The sequence below is a fragment of the Amblyomma maculatum genome, chromosome 8 (genome assembly GCF_055883805.1).
Source record: "Amblyomma maculatum isolate TAMU_Amacu chromosome 8, ASM5588380v1, whole genome shotgun sequence".
In the NCBI taxonomy this organism is placed as follows: Eukaryota; Metazoa; Arthropoda; class Arachnida; order Ixodida; family Ixodidae; genus Amblyomma; species Amblyomma maculatum.
Genome location: NC_139351.1, coordinates 16181506 through 16202782, shown reverse-complemented (window position 1 = coordinate 16202782; position 21277 = coordinate 16181506). Strand labels below are relative to the sequence as shown.

At 48.0% G+C, this 21277-nt stretch overlaps 1 protein-coding gene across 4 annotated transcripts in view; it reads right to left on the bottom strand.

Moving 5' to 3' along the window:
* The window catches only part of LOC146180611 (rho GTPase-activating protein 29-like), a 234747-nt gene that overhangs the window by 79226 nt on the left and 134244 nt on the right, over positions 1-21277 (bottom strand). For all 4 annotated transcript variants that reach the window (XM_084576090.1, XM_084576093.1, XM_084576092.1 and 1 more), the window contains exons 3-4: positions 14661-14783; positions 676-895 (exon numbers count right to left, since the gene is read on the bottom strand). In XM_084576090.1, the coding sequence (XP_084432216.1) occupies positions 676-895; positions 14661-14783 (343 nt within the window). The remainder of the gene's footprint in view (positions 1-675; positions 896-14660; positions 14784-21277) is intronic.

The window sequence follows — 21277 nt, the reverse complement described above, 5'->3', positions numbered from 1 at the left end:
TTAATAACGATAAAGTTATATCGGATTGAATCTGGAAGTTCGTTGCCTACCGCAGATACATTGTGAATGAAAATAGACACAGTGCTGGGAAGGTGACTGCTGCGCTGGGATTATTCAGCAGTGGTAGCTTGCTAATTCCATCACCGTTGATCTGAGAAACGCGGTACTCAAGAAAATTTTCCAGTGCATACAAATTGGTATAAAAGTAGCTGATTTTTTTTTTTTTACTGCATCAGGATGCCATCTAACATCGCACTGCCTGCTGTCGGAACCGATTCGCTCACTGTTTGCGCTCGACACATCTTGACGTTGGTGGGTGACGTCTGCGCGTTGGCATATGCGTTGTGCGCAGCGTAGTAGCCTGAAACACTGCTGCACAACTTGCTCCTAAAAAGGACGAAAAATAGACCTTTAGTTTACAGCTACTTCGCTGTTATACATGGCTTCATAAGGGCTAGCGCTGAGAATGCTCTAAGACGTACAGAGAAAGACGATTACTTGGCGATGTCTTGCTATACGCTATTAGTGCAACCTAGTCATTGCCAAGCACTGTATAAGCCCAGCCTGCGCGAATAAAACTTTGTTCTTATGCTTAGTGGTTATATCGGCCTCTCATAACCTTGCCACCACTCAGACATGCCTGTGTGCACGTTGACAGCCAGTACAGCCACTCACCATGTGCGTCGGGAGCGAAGGCCTTCCTGAGTCTACCCAGGGCCTCCTTGAAGGCTCGCACGTCGTGAGTCAGCACCAGGATGTCCTCCCGCTGCACCATGGCACCACCGGCGCCGGCAGAAGCGCCACCTGCCGCCTGGCGGCCATCGTCACGGCCACCGCCCGTGCTACTGTCGTTGCTGCTGCCGCTACTAGCACTGCTCGCCAGGCTGGTCGCCGACTGCACAAAACAACCGGGCGTTGGCCCATTAGCTCACCCAAGTTCAGCTTTATTGGATCCAATTTTAATTGAGTCAATTGACTGAAGAAATACAGCTACAGACACACTGGAGGTTTTTATAAGTGCCCTACGGTTGCATACAGCAGTCAAATAGGCGATGGCAGGGTCGTTCGATGTACTGTTGTTTTATATCCTTCTGTGAATAATATGCAGGCCTGTGATTTTACTCGCAAAGTTTTAGAGCCTAGTCCACAGTGCATATTACAAAAAAAAAGTTAGTTGTTTAACTCCGGTTAACTCTAGTTGAACTGCGATAGCAACGGCGGACGCTTCTTTTGCCTGCTACATTATTCCCCTATCACGCCCTATCAGTGTAAGGTACTACATTACGGGGGCACTTAGGCTCATCCTTTAAGAGTATGACGCGAGACCACTTGAGAAAGGTTCAACGCTGCTGAACCGAATATGAAGCTGAGGCTGATAAAACTTTATTCACAATAAGTGGGAGGAATAGGGGAAGTCAGCTAGCGTGCCCCAGGCCGTGGAGACTTGGCAACGCCGGCCCATTCGACGGCCTTGAACTGAATGCCAGGGTCATCGCTGGACCTTAGCTTGTCCCAAGCTTCTTTAGAGGGATCAGGCAAGAGTTCTGAGGGAGGCGTATGGGCTTTGCACGCCCAGATCATATGCTCGAAGTTGTCCTTCTCCCCGCAAAACCGGCAGAAGGGATTCATATCCTTATTTATGAATTTTGATATGTAGCTTGGATTGGGGAGGGCTGTCTCCTGTCTCCATATTACTTGTTGCCTGGTCAGTGTTTTATGGGGTGGTGGGAGTGTTCTTCTCATTGCTTTGTAATGTGCAGTGAGTTCGTGGTATGATACGGCTGGCTCATCAAAGGGTTCCGGTTCCTGATTTTGCGCCACCGCTCGGCCGGCTAATTGGTGGGCAGCCTCATTTCCCGGATTCCCCGCATGAGCTGGGGTCCATATTAATTCGATATCTCTCTCGAGAGGAGATTCTCTCATTTCACTGAGTATTTGTGAGGCGGGTTTGGAGACTCTACCTCTAGCAAAGTTACTGATTGCCAGTTTGGAGTCGCTTACTATGGTTGTTGCATTAGTAAAAGCAATGGCCGCGGCGATGGCGGCCTCCTCCGCCACTAGGGGTCGGGATGTGGAAACAGGCTCCGCCATAACGAGTCTCGCTGGGTTAGTGTTGGGCTGTGTGACTCCACATATCGAATATTTGTTAGGGTCTTCCGTGTCTTCTGCGGCGTCGACGTAGATGACATCCTGTAGCCGGCTCAGGGTTTTGTGCAGGCTCTCGTGCTTTTCTTCGGCCTTGATGGGCGTGGGGGTTCATGTTCCGAGGAAGAGGTTTGATGGTGACACTCTTCGGATATCGCGTGGAATAGTTTGAGGGAGGTCTTGTAGGGGTTCGCCCTCAATGCCTAATCTTCAAGTATTGCCCTACCGAATATGAAGCGAAAGCACTAGCAGCCGCCGGCGACCGAGCGTCTTCTTCTTCGCGGCTGTTCAAGGTCAAACGCGGCCGTTCCCGGGACGACGCGATTGGCTGAAATTTGGCGCAGTATTACTACCGCAATAAACACTCGATACAAATCTGGTTCGGGAAACCAACCAACCCACCCACCAAAATGAAGTGGGCTTGTATCATTAGAATTCAAGTTCCTGGTTACAAAAAATCCAGTCTTACTGAAAACAGAGCTTTTATAAGGTAGTAAAGAGGAAGAGCTTCCAGACGTACAAGCTGGGTTTCGCAAGAGCAGGGGAACTAGAGACCAAATTGCCAACCTTCGCTGGATCATGGAAAAAGCAAGAGAGTTCCAGAAACCAATCTACTTCTGCTTTATTGATTATGCGAAAGCGTTTGACTGCGTAGATCACAGCAGAATGTGGCAAGCTCTCCAAGAGATGGAAGCTCCAATTCACCTCATCTGCCTCCTCGGGAACCTGTATGAAGGGCAAGAGCCCACAGCCAGAACTGGGCATGGTCTTACTGATTGGTTTCCGATTGAGAAAGGAGTGAGGCAAGGCTGCATACTGTCACCCTGCCTATTTAACCTATATGCAGAGTGCATCATGAGGAAGGCCGGTCTGGACGAGTCTTCAGCTAGAGTGAAGATTGCTGGAAAACGTATCAACAACCTTAGGTATGTGGATGATACCACTTTAATGGCATAAAGTGAAGTGGAACTCAAGAGAATTTTGATGCGCGTACAAGAAGAGAGTGAGAAGTTTGGGCTTAAACTGAACTTTAAAAAGACAAAGATCATGGCGTCTTGCCCTATCAAGTCCTGCAGCATCAAGGGACAAGAAGTGGAAGCTGTGAGATTTTCTCTTCTTGGGCTCCAAGATTACCCCGGAAGGAGACTGCAGCCATGAAATTAGGAGACGCCTGCTTCTGGGAAACAGAGCGATGGCTAGCCTTGACCGCCTAGTAAAGAGCAGAGACATTAGTCTGTCAACCAAGATCCGTATAACTCGTGCTATGGTCTTTCCAGTTGTGATGTATGGATGCGAGAGTTTGAATGTGAAAAAGGCTGACCGCCGAAGAATTGACGCGTTTGAATTGTGGTGCTGGCGAAGACTCTTGAGAGTTCCTTGGACTGCCAGAAGATCAAATCAGTCCATATTGTCGACCATAAACCCTGACTGCTCATTGGAGGGTCAAATTCTAAAGTTAAAGCTCAGCTACTTTGGTCATCTGATGAGAAGAGAGGAGTCGCTGGAGAAAGATTTGATGTTGGGAAAGGTTGAGGGTCGCCGGAGAAGGGGTAGACAGCGAACGCGATGGTTAGATGGCATCCTCGAGGCGCTGCAGATGAAGTTATGTGATGTTAGGAAGATAGTGAGAGACCGGAAAGCGTGGCGTGACATGGTCCATAGGGTCACGAAGAGTCGGGCACGACTGAACGACTGAACTGAAAGAGGAAGAACAGGAATACAGATGTCGATCGCCGCCACAGCCGAAACGGCCGAGACTCGCAACTACAAATCACGTGACGCGCAAGGGAACCCGGATGCTGACAAATGCGAATTACGTTGCCCGTTTGAATGCGCTAGTAGGTTTTATCACCAATATGATAACATGATTTTATCACACGTAAACGGCGGCGAAAAGACAACGTAAATGTTACAAGGCAAATATAAAAATATACTTGGCGGCGCCACAGGCGTCCACTTAAGTTTCGGTTATGTTCCGGCCCAGGCGCTTCGTGCGTGCTCGGATAATTTTGTTTTGGACCGGCGGCGCCTGAAATACGAGCTCGGAGCTGCAGATGCGCCTACATTAAGTGCGTATCGAATGAAGACCATGACTCGGCACGCACCTGCGAAGTATTCTCTGCTCTCCGCACGCCAGTAATCACGGAGTCTCCCTTTGCGTCATAGTGTGCGTCATCTTACCCTAGTAGGAGAAAACAGTTTGAATTCGACCGGCGGGAACAACGAAAACCTCAACTTCTTGTCGCAATATCCGAGCAATAATTCGATTTTTTTAAATTTTTTTTTTGCTGCCGAATATGCGGCGACAATGTCACCAGATGCCGTTTATTAGATTTTGATAGCATATTTGAGTGTCTTTAGTGTCCCTTTAAGCAGAGAACAAAACTAGACAGGTAAAACGGCAGAAAATGTGGTAATTTAAGCTGAGACGTGTTGTGTGAGTACACGCTGTTGTCACACGCATGGTGCGCAAATTTTTTGTTCTGCTCTAAGGCTGCATCACATCACTTGTTTGCCCTAAGCGGCTGGGTTTGCCCACGTACTTGTCCTCTACAGAAATAAAATCTTGTGTGCTGTCCTGCGTGCCTTTTCAGGCCTGAGAACGAAATCCGGGCTCACAGTCGAGAGAATACCAGCACCTTATTCATGTATGAACTTGTCCTGATCTCTCACGGGCAAAAATAGCTCAGAATAAAAGTTGTTGGCAAGAGCTTTCTACTCGTCGGTGTTTTCAGGTGCCGGCTTAGGCGTCTACATTTACGTAAAGTGCTCAGCTTGTTATCCTCCAGTTTAAATTGACTTGGCACGCTGACTGGTTAACTATTTATGTTCGTATGATGTGCAAGCGTCAAAGAGTCAAACACAGGCTCCTCGACGCGAAAACAACACACAACCGGCAGAATTACCTCACTCGCAATTACCTCGAGCAGTGCGACGACAGCGCCATCGCTGCAAACATGATCGCCTGCTACACTCCGCGGCGGCCGATGCTCTCATCTCCCCATCTAGCCACCATATCCATGTCATATTGATTCTGGATGTTCAGCGTCATGCGCCTCGTGGTGGCAGCCATGTTAACTAGAAGCATTTGTTTAGATTTCTTAGATTTGTTGCTACAAGCCACCGACTGGAACAAAGAAAACAGATGAGCTGACTAACAAATGAATACTGGGTGGGTGAGAACTTGGAGAAAGAGACTTTTTTTTTTCAGAAACAAAATCTCAGTTACTGCAAAAACACTTCTGCTTACATAACTATTTTGCTAAGCCTCACTAACTAATCTCTAAATTAACCCAGTTTGGCGGTTAGTACAAATGTGGATTTCAAAGTCCTGGATTAAGACGACGCCTTATTAGTTTCAGTTCAAGGATTTTCAAAGAGCCTGAGCGCGAGGAAATGCGGGGCTTTTGTCCGCACAGAACCGCAACTGAGCTCCTTAGAAGCGTAGGGGGGTGGTTGGAAAGGTGACCTGCGCTGATGCCGCATTGCGGCAATTTGGCCCTCAATTCAAACTGCATGTGCTACTCTGCCACGTCGTGTACAGTCCCGGCCATAATAATACGGAGCACGCCTCGGCCATAAGAAGTTCTTTGAAGCGCATAACATTCCGAATGTTAGGGAGTTATAAGCGTATCCAGATCTTTCGGCCGAAAAATCGTCGCCGTACACCAATATCGGCTTAGGCGTTGTCGGAAGTGCTCGGAACGTGGCAGGAAAAATGGAGGTCTATAGTTGATCGATACGTGCTAAGTACTTGACAGGAATTATGACAGGTGACAATAAAACCATGTGATTGATCAATTACAGATAATAAATGTAAATGAAAGTAAATAAATAGAAAACAGGTAAACAATTAAAATTAAGTTAACAAAAAATATGCCGACGATTACGTTACTTCCTAATGCGAAATTTGAGCGCAGCTCATCAGCTGTTTCACCTTTTCGATAGACTGAGGCAAAGATTTCGAGCAAGACATGTATGTACAAAAGCAAGGCGCCTGTGTGCTGTGTGATGTCAGTGCACCTTAAAGAACCCCAGGCGGTCGAAATTTCTGGAGTCCTCCACTACGGCGTCTCTCATAGCCTGAGTCGCTTTGGGACGTTAAGCCCCAAAAAGCAAAACCAGTTCTTGACTCTCATGAAGGAAGCTTTGTGGTCGGAGAAGAAGAGAGTAAGTAAGTTATCGGGAGGTTGCGGGAGGCAGCGCGTAGGCCCATAGGAACGTTGAACGGTGAAGAGATAGCAGCGACTGGTTGATGCCGCTGATGCTGCTAGCGAGTCAAGACAACGGGGCTGCGTTTCGGCTTGGGATACACGCACCGTGATCCGCTGACAGCGATCCGACGCTTCGGAAACCGGAGAACACTCGCCGCGACGCGGGAAGAGGGGGGTACACGCAGCGAACGGTGGTGGCAAAAGCGCGCGCAACAATAGGAGAACACGCGCGGTCGCCGCCACGGAGGAGGAGGGGGGCGGAGCTGGTTACGAGGCATGACGCCGATGGCGACGCCGACGCGAAACGCAGGAACGGGTGCTATATAGCTGCTCTTTAAAACTAAATGTGCTGAGTTGTTGCGACAGAGCCCGACATAGGTGAAAACTGAAAGTGGCGAGTCGTCGTGTCACACGCCGCCATAACTAAAAAACTGAAAGCGATTAGTCATTGTGCCGCAGTCCATTGTACTAAGTGTTGAGTCATTGCGCCGTAACTCCAATGACGTCCTCCTAATTTTATACCTGCTTTATCACATGTTGCTGCTCCGCTCGCGTACGTACAGCCTCGTCCACTTCTAGCTAGAACACGGTCACTGCTTTCAAGGTGTCATTGCATCCGACACGGCCACGCAGTAATCTAAAGTGGCGGCCATGTGAAGCAGCACATCCGTGTCTCTGTGGGCTTGCATCGCTTTGCATCGATATCTGCCTCCGTCAGATACAATGTTGCTTTAAAAGCAGAGACCGTGTTCTAGCTAGAAGTGGACGACCCTGTACCTAAGCAACCATCATGCTATCGGATATAAGTGAAACAATTTCCAAGACCAGAAACGTGCTCTGTAATATCAGAGTCCTTCAATGCTTATGCTGGCCACGAGAGAGAGAGAAAAAGCTTTATTGCCGGAAGTAGTCTCAGTGGAACAGCCAAGTGGCCGTTAGCTGGTGGCTCGCGGCGACTTCTTCAGCGCGGTTTACGGCGCCCAATTGTATAGGGAACCAAAGCTGAAGTTTGCTCCGCGACGCCAGCGCTCGGTTTCCAGCGGAGCGGAGAGGAACTACAAAACCTACGCGCATCCGCGCCCGCGCAGCGCGTGGCTGTCTGCGGAGTCTGCGCAGCCCGCTCGTTCGGGAGCGCGTGCTACGTTCAGCCGCGCGTGCACGCGGAGCGGGAGAAGGAGAGTGAGGACGAGGGGGGTTGGTGGCGCGTTCTCGCGCGCAAAGCCGGCGCGCTTTGCCAGTGGGATTTCTTAATTTTGCTTTTTTCTGTGCCCCGGCTGACATAGAGGCTGGCTGGAGGCATGTTTTTTATCGGTGCTTTTGAAAGCAAGAAATTATGATTAATTGATCGCCAGACATTGTTTTCAAAGAGCGCTTGTTGGCAGGCTCAGACATATATATAAAAAAAAAAAAGAACGCGAATTCGCTGCTTGGAGGCGGGAGGCAAACGACAGGTATCTTGAAGGACTTGAGGCGGCACCTCTTGATGCCTCTGTCCATGTTCACAGAATGAAGGGTCCAGCCTTCGAGTGCTCCTTCCTTTCCCTTTGTAACTGGTCACTTGAAAGGGGCCTATTCAGCTCTTTGGGGACAAACGTTTTAGGCAGTGCTGCCGGCGCCGTGGGGCCTGTTTTCGGCGCGTTTAGGATGCGTCCCCTACAAAGGCACAAAGCATGCCGCCTTACCCTTTGGTTCCTGCCGACACCGGCCAGGGGAAGTTCACTGCTGCGGCGCTGCCATCCGAAATCAATGACCTAGCTACCGTTAACGATGAGGGGTTTCTTAACGACCTGGGTCATTCCCCAGAAGCCGAGGCATGCCATTTTTGCGGCAGTTTCCTCTCCACGAGACGAACAGCGAGGAAATGTCTGACGACTTTCCATGCAGACGGGGACATCTCTCCACGGAAATCTTTGTCTTCTTAATTCCACTGTTACGCTGCGCAATTCCTAGTTCAGTTATCTCCTATAGCGAACGCGCAGTTTTGAGCTCCCGAAGCAGGATCGCGTATGAGGATAGGATGATTGACGTAAAGTGATCGCATTAATGACGAATATCTGTTTCTTGAGGCCGACCCGGTTCCACGATGGCTGCTTCAGCACCGCCAGTTAGAGAAGTACGACACACGAACGGTACGAGATATCTCCCCCGCCCAAAAAAAAAAAAAAAAAGAAAGGCCCACAACCATCCCATTACCGTTTCCACACAAGCTTCGCGAAAAAAGTGCGCCGTCATTATTTTCCTTCTAGTTCTTTTCTTTCTTCTTCCCCCCTCATTGTTAGAGCGCGACGGTGGCCACAATGCGGCCGGAGGAGGAGAGAAACAACCGAGCGCGCGCGCGCAAACACGTGCTGGAGAGCAGCGCGGAGCAGACGACAACATGCTTTTCTATGCGGCGGCTAGCAGACGACGCGGCCGGGCTGCGCGTAGATTTTGACGGGGTCTCCATGGAGGGCGCTGACGCACAGAGCGGCGCAGCGCCCCCTGGCCCAGGTTTTCTCCCCTATATCGGGGCTCGCGTTGCGCAGCATTCCTCGCAGGATTCAAGTGAGGGAGCTTCTTGAGAGCCTTGGGAGGCGGGTCCTCTGAGCAATCCCACAGGATATGATTAAGGTCGGCTTTCTCTCCGCACTTAGTGCATGATGAGCTTATGCTGCCCGGAAATATGTGTGACACTTCTTCGTAACGCTATGGAAGAGCTTCAAATACCGCTCGTGGTTGCCGCACCGTGGCGTCACTGGGCAAGAAAGGGCATCGGTCCAGGAGCTAGGCCCTGTTGCGACCGAGAAGGAAGCCCATTAGTCGTTCATTCGACGACAAATTCGATGTTTACTCTTTTTTTTTTTTTTTGCATTCGGGTAATGTAATTTGTGTGCGTGGGGCACTTTATGCTGTTCCGGCTACAGAGGCACGACCGAGAGAAATCCCTCTGGTTCCCCCCAATGAAACAAAGCGGGGCAAGAAAAAGGTGGCTTCACCTCCGCCTTGAAAATGTTTTCAGGCCGAAACAGCCAACCCAGGCACCCTTCCCCAAAGAGCCGACAAAGTGAGTCAGTAATATTCGCGAGCGTGATTTCGACAATTCAGGAGAATGAATTCACAAGTTTTAGCGAATCCATCTAACGGTACCGTACAGTTTCGGCCCCAGTGATACGACGTTGACGATTGCGTAAGTCGGGGGAGGCGCAAAAAACTAGCGAAAACGCCGGTGTGACCTGAGCCGTTGAAAGCGGCCGGCAGCTGTAGTTCCGTGCACCAGCAGAACGCAGCTGTAGGGCCTTTTAATTAATGCAAACGCTCGCCGCAAAAGCTCCTCTGCAAGGACTCCGCAAAATAATTTAAAATCAACATTTGATCGCATTGTTTAGAGCAGATACAATCAGCATCCAGGAAGCACGCGTATAGTCCCATAAGGCGCCTATCTGTTTCCACAATTACGCTCGCATTCATTGTCGCTGCCGGCCTGCAGATTATCGTGCTGTGAAAAGTAAGTGAAGCTTCTGCCGGCGGAACGGGTGAAGTATTATAAACTGTGTTCAGCTTGAATGTTTTGTCACGTAAACAACAATATCTCTTTGTACACAGCTGGTAAAAACTACCGCAGCCCCTAGGTGCAGTCGTCGCCTACCGGCGCCTTACTGGGAAAATTCCGCGCGCACTCGGGCATTGCTGAACGGTGTACCGTTATCCTGAAGAGTACTCATTTCTAGGAGAAAGCTGACCTTAGCTATAGGGCTTGCCAAAAAAACCAAGCCATACCTCGTAAAGAAAACCAAACGTGGGCAGTTTAGGAGATGGTCCTGTCCAGCTCCGACCTTGCGGCACAAAGGACCTTCCTTGCGAGAGCTCGGGCAGCGGCATCAGTCAAGGGAGTGCCGCACTGAGGACCCGACCAACCTCACCCTTAACCCCTAACACCTTTTCCAAAATAAATGTTTTATACTACTACTACTACTACTACGAGACATTAGCAAAACAAGCGGCCAAAAAAAAAATAACTTCAGGGAGACGTCAGCATAAACGCCACGGAAGTCGCAACAGACGTGCGCTGCGGCTGTGGGCGGGCCCGAGAGAAAAAAGGCAGAGGCTATTGCGGTTGGCGCAATGTCAGTGTATTAGGTCGCGTTACTAGGAACAAAATACGTGCAGAAACCTATTGCCAGCGGCATCAACTTAACGATGAGCGATGCAAAGGGCTCCTGCGAGCGGTGATGCCACAAATTAGAGCACCAAAAATAAGAAGAACAAATAACTAGAAAGTAAATACAATACTTACGAGTATAAATGATTCATATTTAACCAGCCAAAGGACGAGACACAGGGAAGAAGAGGACTGTCCTCTTCTTCCCTGTGTCTCGTCCTTTGGCTAGTTAAATATGAACCCTTTCCAACTTGCCCAGTCGTTAACTTTGTTGAGTATAAATGAATGTAGTTTGCGCTGTTTTGCTAAGAAAAACTTTTCACGTTCGTAATAAAATTGAACTTGTTTTCAGCGACCTCTCTAGGTCATTTATTAGTATCCGCTAGTATCCGTGACCGAGGTTCAAAGCGCAGCGAGAGTATCACGTGACAAGGTAACATGATACTCTCATAGTAACGTGAAATGTATGACCCATGAGTCAGCACTTTGTGTGACTCGCGAGTCATGACTATAACTTGACTTTAGCATGACTCAACAAAAAGGCTTAACCACGCCTTTAGTCATGACTGATCATGGCTCTGAACAACACTCATGACTATGACTTATGGCTCGGCCATGAAAATGGGGGCAAACAGCGCAAAAAAGACGAGGACATAAGAAGTGCACAAACGAGTCTTATGTACTCGTCTTTTTTGCGCTGTTTACCCTCAATGGATCACCAAATTGCCCAAGCGTCTGTCATGACAATGGCATACCGTTTATGCGTTACATGTACACATTCAGACATGACTACTAATTCCACCATCTGATGACTTCATATCACGCGTTACATTTTGCTTCCACATTGTGCGGACAAGTCTGATGCTAACATTGCCTAGTAGGACTTCCGCCTTGTATACAAACACTGAAACCAGCTGTGTGTCTTGTATCAACAGAGATATCTCGTGACTTCAATCGGTTGAAACATTCGGTAGAGCGGCGTTGAAATCTTTTTTCACATTGTCGTTCTCCAATATAATCTCCTTTCGCAACCAATTTTGCTTCAATTACAAAATATATGAAACGATACCAACTACATTCACTTGGTAGTATGCACTTGCGTCTACTTCCCTTCAGTCTGCAGTGTGTTCTGATTCTACTCGCCTCCCTTTTCCGTATATACCAACTTCCCCGGTTACTTTCGTAATTTTCCTTTTGGCTTGCCAGGCAAACGACTGCAGCTCGCTGCCTCATCAAACAATTGAACTCACACTGTCTAGAGGTCCCAGGTAGAGCCACATCATAAGATGGATCCCCTGTTAGACGTAGACGATTAAATGGTCGACTGCGATGTCAATTACGATGCGACAGATGAACGCATCGGCAACCTTCTAAGCTGCGCCAATATTTCGAATGCGCAATAAATGTAGGTTCGTATACTCTTCGCTTTCAGGTTAGCGTTACGTGCATAAGCAAAATTTATCAAGATCCATTGTTCAGGGGTTATCACTCGGCAGCTTGTACAAAGATAGCTATATCTCATGTGGAAATGTGACGCTACAGTTTAGCTATATATGGTAGAAGCGCGACTCCATTCTGCGCGGGAAACTGTAGTGCGGTTCTACAAGCGAAAACCGAAAGCGGAAGAAAGTAGCTTAAATAGAAAAATATATGAAAAAACATTTTTTATTTGTTCACGAGGACGCACGTTCGATCAGTGGAAAACAACGCTGCGAAATTCAGTGCGGTGTCACAAGGTTTGTAACCTCGTTTGAGATTTCAGAAGAGAAAGTAGCAGCTGCTTCGCTGCGCTTGATCCAAAGAATAGAATTCTCAATTGACATGCCCCATCTTTACCCATGAAAGGTTACCGACAACGCAAGGTAACTGTTTCAACTAGCACCGCACTGTGCGTTCTCCGGAAAACCGCAGTAATGGCTGAAACTTAAACGTGAGAAAAATAAGGACTTGAAAATAACTTGAAAATAAGGACTGTAAGTAGAACGTGGTCGTTCTACTTACAGGGCAAGTTGGCTAAGTTTACATTAACGTGCGCCCCATTGTATGTGGCTTAAGAAAGAAAAAAAAATTACACGGTCTCTTAGATACATCTTAAGAGGTGAATTGTGAAAGCTAAGCTTAGCATTAGTAGTCATTAATAGTCATTTTAGTCAATACTACTAATTACTGATCATTCTAGTCATTTCTAATCAATTGTAGTCGTTACATGTCGTCGTTCGACATATTGGTCATTGCAAGTCATTAGTAGTTATTACAATTCATTAGTCGCTCATTGAAGTAATTAATCCTCTACCAATCTCTATTGTAACCTCTATTAATTACCATAACTATCAATCATTTTTTCTTTCTTTAATCTCTCTAATCTGTCTTCACACGGCGGACACTTCCTGATGGCGCGTCCGGCGGTCACTTTCTGGCGATGCATTGTGAGCTTAAAAAACTTTCGTCTTAAAATTTATTGCACAGTTCCTGATCCACACAATATCGGAATTTCACTCCGCTACATGCATAGGCGTATCAGGGTAAAGTTTCGTGTCATTAACTCGGTCACACATTTAGTTCGTTGTGTACCTTGTTCTACAACTAAGGCCAGCCTAGCATCGATACAACGCTATAGAGCAAAAGCAGTGATCTCGAGTGGGAAGTTCGAACTTCGCATGTAAGGCATAAAAATATTCTCACGTTCTCTCTATTCGTTTAACTTTCACTCACATGTATGTATGCATGCTAGACGATACCTGCGGAAGAAACAGCTTGCACGATCAAATAGATATTCAGAGAAAGAAGGGGGGAGGCATTTGGTTTCTTTCATTGTTCTGTATTAGGTCTTTCCTCGTATATGAACACACCTAAAGCTTTTAGTGACCTTCTCGGACGAATATCAGAAAGTGTATTCTGTGGTTTACGGCAGCGGCAACGCTCGGGCTCTGCCACGCCCATCAGATACGTTAGGAGAAGCACAAACGCTACAGAGAAGTAAAGCCTGCACTTACCAACATCCCACGCACAAACAAGCTCGGACCAGTGTCACTGGCAATCCATTTAGCTCATGGTGGGGTCTCTCACCGCTGCTAATACTTCCCCGCAACACTCCCTGTGTCGCTATCCGACCTCACCTTAAGCTGACCCCAGGTTAGAACATTCGATCAACCTCCGCTCTCCTCTGGAACTAATATTCATTATTAAAAATTTCTTAGTTTCGCGGCAGGCTGACTCCCCTAGATTCAATGTTTAGGCAAGGAGCAGGTTGGTTTATTAATAAACAGGGTTTTAATAAACCCATATATAGACAGTTCAGCGCACCAAGAAGTAAATTCAGCAGGTTGCTGGGACGTTACGTCATCTATGCAAAACAACGTTACCCATTCTCGCAAACGCTCATCACTACAACTCGCAATCTCATTATTTTGCTCATACATTGGACGTTAAAGATATACAGGCCAACGTACAGGCGACTTTGCTACGGCGCCACATATAACACGCATTCTGCACCAGCCGTGAATCTCTGAAGCTCTGGAAAAACCAGAATAACGATTACTTTCTTTTTTGAAGGATCTCGAGCTCAATAGAAACACACACACACACACACACACACACACACACACACACACACACACACACACACACACACACACACACACACACACACACACACACACACACACACACACACACACACACACACACACACACACACACACACACACACACACACACACACACACACACACACACACACACACACACACACACACACATACACACACACACACACAAAAGGCTATTACACCTCCTAGATGCATTCCTTAACAAACTGCGATATAAAACAGCTCCCCATACATTGCCTATGAAGCATTCCGTGTGGTCTGTATATATACTATATGACGAGGCCTGCAAACTGCCCCGCTTTCCGACTCACTCTCCCACGCACTCGTGATTATTTAGTGAATTATTTCCTGGACTCACTCACTCTCTCAGTCAGCCAAAATTAAACGCTGCATTGCCTCTGCGCATGTCGACTTCCACGACACACACGGTAGAGGCGACTACAATAGCCCTGCATTTTCACAGTTCTTGATGGTCTTCAACGAAGGGCGGGCAAGCGACATAATATGCACAAGGAAATAGCCGAGCAAAATGTATAATCTTCTCCGTGTCCTCACCTGTCTGGCGTCAGGCGGACACGGACCCATGGTGGCACGTCCTCCACTCTGGTCGCCCGAAGCGGGCCTCGACTGGGATGCACCGCGCCCCGCCGACGGACCGGGGTCCTCGGGTTGCAGGGTCTGCGAGGCAGAGAGCACAGAAATAACGGTCAAATCCAGGTTCGTCACCACGAACTTCCAAGAAAAAGATAACGGTGAATTTAATCGTGGCGGGCAGTAACGCGCTACGATTGTCCCATAAGATGATCGCGCGCTGGTCCGATTGGTGTCATGTCAGCTTTAGCAAGCAGCGTATAGGATGGCAGGAGCGCAATACAGGCACGGTATAGTCGAATAAACACTAGATATCAAACTAAAAAGAGGTATTCTTTTCTTTTCAGGCTCTGCTGCTTGCCTAGAAATACGTCTCAAACTTCACACACACCGGGAAGTTATGAGACTATGCTTCATATTGTTCACCACATTAGTTTTACAGCCCATGGCTCACCTATTCCTATTTGGTTAAGAACCTACACTCTACTAAGTCTTGAAGATATCGCGTGCAGAAGAAATGAACTACTGCTGGGTGCATTCAGATACGGTTAAAAGTGCTCAGTCGTGCTGCTCAAGGCTACAGTAAGACAATAAAGTGCTCTAAATTCAATGCACCCTATATGGCCTTTACGTGGCGGCCGGCTCCGGAAAGTGCTTCATGAAACTTTTGAGACTTCATATCAGCAATATACGCGCGCACTGGCCCTGTTTTCGCAAAAATATTGATGCAAACAGAGCGGAGAGATAAGCACTGAAATGAACAGCTTTGGTTTGGTTTATGGGGTTTAACGTCACAAAGCGATTCAGGCTATGAGAGACGCCGTAGTGGAGTGCACTGACATCGGACTGCACACGGGCGCCTTGCTTTTCGCCTCCGTCGAAAAGCGGCCGCCGAGGCCGGGATTCGATCCCGCATCCTTGGGAACAGTAGTCGAGCGCCTTAACCACATCGCCACACCGGCGGGGCGAAATGAAGGGCACCCCTCTTATCTACCTGCGATGTTCACCGCATTTCGGGGGCGTCGCCCGTCAAATGCACAGCCACCCTAATATTTAACTGACGTGCGTGACAACCGCATTTTCTGTGATTGTGAGCTTTACAGAGGAGCTAACCTGAGAGAAGTCTAAGTATAAACAAGGGTTCACCAAGCCCGTGCGTAATCTTGGCTTTCTGGAAACTTTTATACGCACTAAGGCGCAGGAGCACAGAAAAGGAGGTCGTCATGAGTACGCCAGTTAAATATTTGGGCGACTGTACATACATCATCAGGAACATTAAAGTTCGAGCGTACTGTCGTCACAAGAGACGACGCGACAATAAACGACAGCAAATGTCGCGATGCATTCAATACCGCCCCGTCGAGACAAAAGAACACCTCAAACAGGAAAAAATAAAGATAAACAAAGGCGAGTAGGTGCTGAAAACGTAGCCGCGATTGCAGCGATTTTAGAGCTATACATATAACATTAGACGTGTATATAAAGCAGGTATTCGGTTCGAATCTGACGCAGCTGAAAATTTAGCACTTTCTTTCATATCCATGGCCGTAGGCCTTATATGTACCCGGGGGCCCGAAAGGGGGAAAAAAACCTTCCTATGGCAACCAAGAGCCTGCAGCCGCGGGCTTGAGGTTCAGGACAAAGACTCGCGCCAAGAAAAAGGGCGGCTCGATTTAATAGCTTCAAATTCCTGTGCCGCGCGTTCGTCCATTTATCACGCATGAAATACCCTTATTATGGGCTATTAGAGTCTGCTAGACTTGACGGATGATTCCTCCGATGTCTGTTACCTCGCCCGCTGGAAAAACATCTGCGGAGAACAATTCGCTCTCTTTGACGGGGCGCCAAAAACATGATTTTATTATAAAGCTCTCATATGGACGTGTTTTGGGGGTTCATTAACAAACGCTGAATAGAGAAAAGAAGTAAGGACAGCAAACGCTTCGAACCAGCCACAGGCGCGTCTCAAGGGTACCCACTGCATGCAAATTTCAGATACCTTCCACTGAATGATAGATTTAAAGATGACCCCCCCCCCCCCCCACACACACACACACACACACCCACCCACCCAAAAGCACTCGAAGGAAACCAAAACAGCCGGTGTACCTTGACACGCAGTAGAGAGAGCTGTTACGAGCCGCGTTACATACGGCCAAGCTGGCAACCCCGACAATCTGTCACCCTTATTTGGACAGCCGCGCATGCGGACCTTCCCGGTAATGAGGAGGCTCACTCCCTGGCCCGAGGTCTAACTTTCCAGGTTGGGGAGGAACAGTCTTCCTCAGATGCCGGGGAGTGCCTGCTGTCCTTTCGTGACATGCTCACCTACCACCACGAAAATAGGAGGATTTACGCAACCCTTGTCCCGAACCTTACAATAACACAAGCTGCTCACTGGCGCAAGCTACAAACGATCATAACACCATACCCCAACCTTCTTCAAGCCCGCTTTCCTGACCAGCTTTCTTCTTCCTGCAAGCTCTGTGGTAAACCTGGCGACTTTCTACACACACTATTCACCTGCCCCTCATTCCCTCATCCTCCTTCACCAGAGGTGGCCCTAGATTACTGGGAGAAGCGACTCACCAGTACCTCCTATAAGGACCAGCGCAAGATCATTACATGCGCTCTCGCTCCCTCCAAGGGCTTTCTTTTGATCTGTAAGAGGGCCCTCCGTACATGGAGGGGGCTCTCAAATGCCATGTAGGGGGCAACGCCCCCACCCTCTGTAATATTGGCAGTAAATGTCTCTATACCACCACCACCACCACTCGGCGCAATATGTGTACAGAGGCATCGATGTCACGCGCAAATGTCCTGACATTATTACAACCGGCGATATAGATTTGCCCAGTGATAACATTGCTATAGATAAGTCGGAACAAGGCGGCCATGAACGCTTCCAGAGAGCCAGTTTGGTGGGCAATCACTGCAGCGTGATGCACAATGAAGGCCGCGGATACCCACCCCCGCCATCGCTGTTGAACTCGCTATCTGTGTGAGGACGGCAGGCACAACACCTTAATCGTCCACTAACCACTCGCGGCCGTACGTAGCACTTGTTTTTAGTGCGAAATGGCAGGGCACAGACAGGTGTGAAACTATTGGGTGAAATTGTTTCACAGCGATGATCCTCTCGGGAAGATTTCCCCGAGAGGAGCAGGCACTGATACACGACGCTCGTGCTTTCGTTTCTAAAAGACAACCAGCCGATTTCGTTATCTATCACGATTGACGTCTCAAGGTCACGACAGAGCCCCGTCAATTTTGACGTCACGCTCGTGAGTGAAATTGTGAGCGGCACAGAATTCGGCCCTAGGCGCCACTACTATTACCGTGCTATACACCATATGTGAAACAAATATTTTGCGACCGCTTGCGGCGACATCGAGCAAAGAACCAAGCGAATGTTTTGAAGTGTTGGCCCACATAACAGTGTTCACGTGCGCTTATGCTAATACAGGCTCATTACTCACACGTTGCGTTGGCGAGACACTATACAGTAATGAGTCGAAAAAAAATGCAACTTATGCTCCAGGTCCAAGGCATGCCACGGGAGCTTTGATAGATTTAATCGAGAGATTCAGCTTGCCAGAGACGTACTAATTTAGATGTATGCCAGCTTATTGGACCCCTCCTATAGGCACGCGAAGTGGCTGGGGGGAGGCAAGGTGTGTCCATGCCAAAGTACCACTGCCGCGCGGTGGTGCAGTAATATAGGGCTCTTGACTGCTGTGCCCAAGGATGCGGGATCGAATCCAGTCTCTTTTCGATGGAGGAGAAAAGCAAGGCATCCATGTGCTGTGCGATGTTAGTTGAGGTTGAAGAACCCCAAGTGTTCGAAATCTCCGGAGCCCTCCACTACGACGTCTCTCATGGCTTCAGATGCTGTGGGACGCCAAACTCCGTAAACCAAACCAAATCAAGTTATATATATGTAAAGTTTAATTCAGAGCTCTCATAAGCATTTCTCAATTTTGCTTGAGTAGACATATCCAACATCTGCGGCCACAGTTATTCCTCTTGCGTGATACCCGCTATGCTAAAAAAAAATTCGAGAACACTTTGGTGACTAAAATGATGAAAGGCGAAAGCCTGAGTGCTGCGCCAAATTTGCGCCTGTCCTCAGGTAAAAGCATTTCGGGGATATGACATCAGCTCATTAGAGACGAGATCGCGCTTCTTGTATCTTCGCAGTTGTTCTGTTTCCTGTTGTCCTGTTGTGTGGTTGATTTTATCGGGTGCGCGGCATTAATTAGTAAGTAATTAATTACATAACCGTCACTAATTATTATTCATTAGACATTAGTAAGTAATATACTTAATTATACAACCGCCGCTATTTAGCAATTAATGATTATTTTTGTCATTACTTAGTGATTATTCATTGATTGACAGATGGCTATATAAGGAACGCATTTGCGCATACTGTGGTGGTGATCTGTGATTGGTCGAGACCTCCATGACGTCATCCCGTCTCGACCAATCAGAGTCGCCACAATAGCATGACACTTTTGCTGACAACGATGAGGCAATAAAGGCTTTCGCCTTTATATCTAATGCTTCTCGTCTACAGATCCTCTTTTGTGAACATGCCCTTGACTATTAACTCATTCATCGAACTCTTGATCCGTATACCTCTAGTATATCGATTGACTGGTATCCGCATATTGATAGTCTTAAGCTACGACATTGTCTGAAAGACCAGCCGACCGATATAAAGCTCCGCTTTAAAGAAGCTGTATACGAGCGTACCCGTGTGGCTTATAAGGACAGCAAGCCTGCCGGAATCCAGGGGTCTCTCCATAGTTCGGTTCCCAAATGTACCTTATACAATAAAGGAGATGCTCAAGTTGGCAGCACGTCACATGGTCCCATGACGTCATACAACCCCTACAACCAATCAGTTCCCGGCCATGCCATCTACCAAGTAATGCCTGTCAGAGGGATGCCCGTGAATTTTATCTCAAAACGTCGACAATGCCGACGCCGCCTTTGATGTTCCGCCATAGGTGAGAGTCACTCACGTAGAAGTGTCGAAGTTTCCTTCTTCGCCAGACTCGCGCAACGTCTCTGCAGTGCGACTTATCCATTGTGAGCCGGGTAACACCAGAGTGATACAGCAATGCGGCGTCGACCGTTTCCGATCCGACCACATTCGGGAGAGCCGTTGAACACAATGGAATTGGACGCAGCGTCATACGGGTCAGGGCTACTCCCGGCTTGCATTGACTGTTCTCACAGTTACCGCGCTCTCTCTGTGTCACTTCATGTGCTCGATGAACAATTCAGGCAACGCGGAAACGGTGTCGGCGAAAAAGGCAACGCCCGTGAGCCGCGCGCGAGCTTATCGCGAACAAACGGCGTTCAAGGCTTATCCAAAACATTTATCAGCACAGCTCAGCAAACAGACGCATGTGGTCGGCGCCACGCAGCCTATATACCCAGGAAGGGTTTAATGCGCTTTCCATGCTTTCTGCCTTTTACGTGAGTAAAATAGTTCATGCGTGATCCGCTACACTGTGCACTCGACGTGTAGTGTCCGTGAAAAGTCTCAAGGCCACATTGCATGCTTCTGAGCGTCACAGAAAGGCAGGCACAGAGTTATAATGCTACCAATTGAAGGCCTTTAAGACGAATAAGAGAACCCTCATCGGCCAACGTTTTAGAGCAATTGACAGTGTCTGCTTACGTATTTCAGAAGCATGTTTTAAGGTTAATCCCCCCAGGGCGGAGTATATTTATAATACGGGAGTAATTAATCATTAGCGTCCACCTGAGCTAATGAATTATTAAAAATCTGGTCCACCTTGCGAGATTCCGCTAAAAACATAGGGCAAGAGCACCATTCGGACTTCGAATTATTAACTTCCCTCACGGCCTAGTATCCGAATGCTGGCCGTCGTGGTTAGGTCCGTCGGTAGAGCGACTGCCCCGGACACGCGGTGGTCTCGGGTTTCGATCCCTGAACCGGGACGAAATTTTATCTGCGAAGTTTCTTTGAAAGCTGTGCAGCGTTCCTTCTAGCCGTATGGCTGCGTTAATGTGGATGGTAATAATTACTTCCTTAATACAGAATAATTCTTCGTTAATTGTCTGGTGATTTGCGATCTACATTTTAGTGGTTCACTCCATTACTAACGAAAAAAAAATTAGAGGGTCTCTTAGATGTCTCTTAAGAGGAGAATGGCGAAAGCCTACCCTTCCTATCCTATAATTTCCCTCGCATCGTTAGCCTCTTGTCGGCATTCGTTGCAGTGCTACATATAATTATAAATGGTTTACAGGAAAAGAAAGGCGCAGTAACTATCTCACACTCTCCGGCAAGCGTGAGTTTGGACGGGACACCATCGCTCCTGCCGCGTGGCTTTCCTTGGCGCTCGTTCAAGTGTGGCGTTGCAGATGGCAGGGACGCATTCCGCCTCGGCCAATCAGAACGCCGCAAAAGCGGGACACACTTCGCCACGACAGCCATTCAAGGCTTTCGCCCTAAATGTTTAGTAATTATTATTCCATAATTATGTGCGACAAGCACCCTTTCTGCTGCTAACTAGTTTTGTGTTTTCCGTACAATCAAG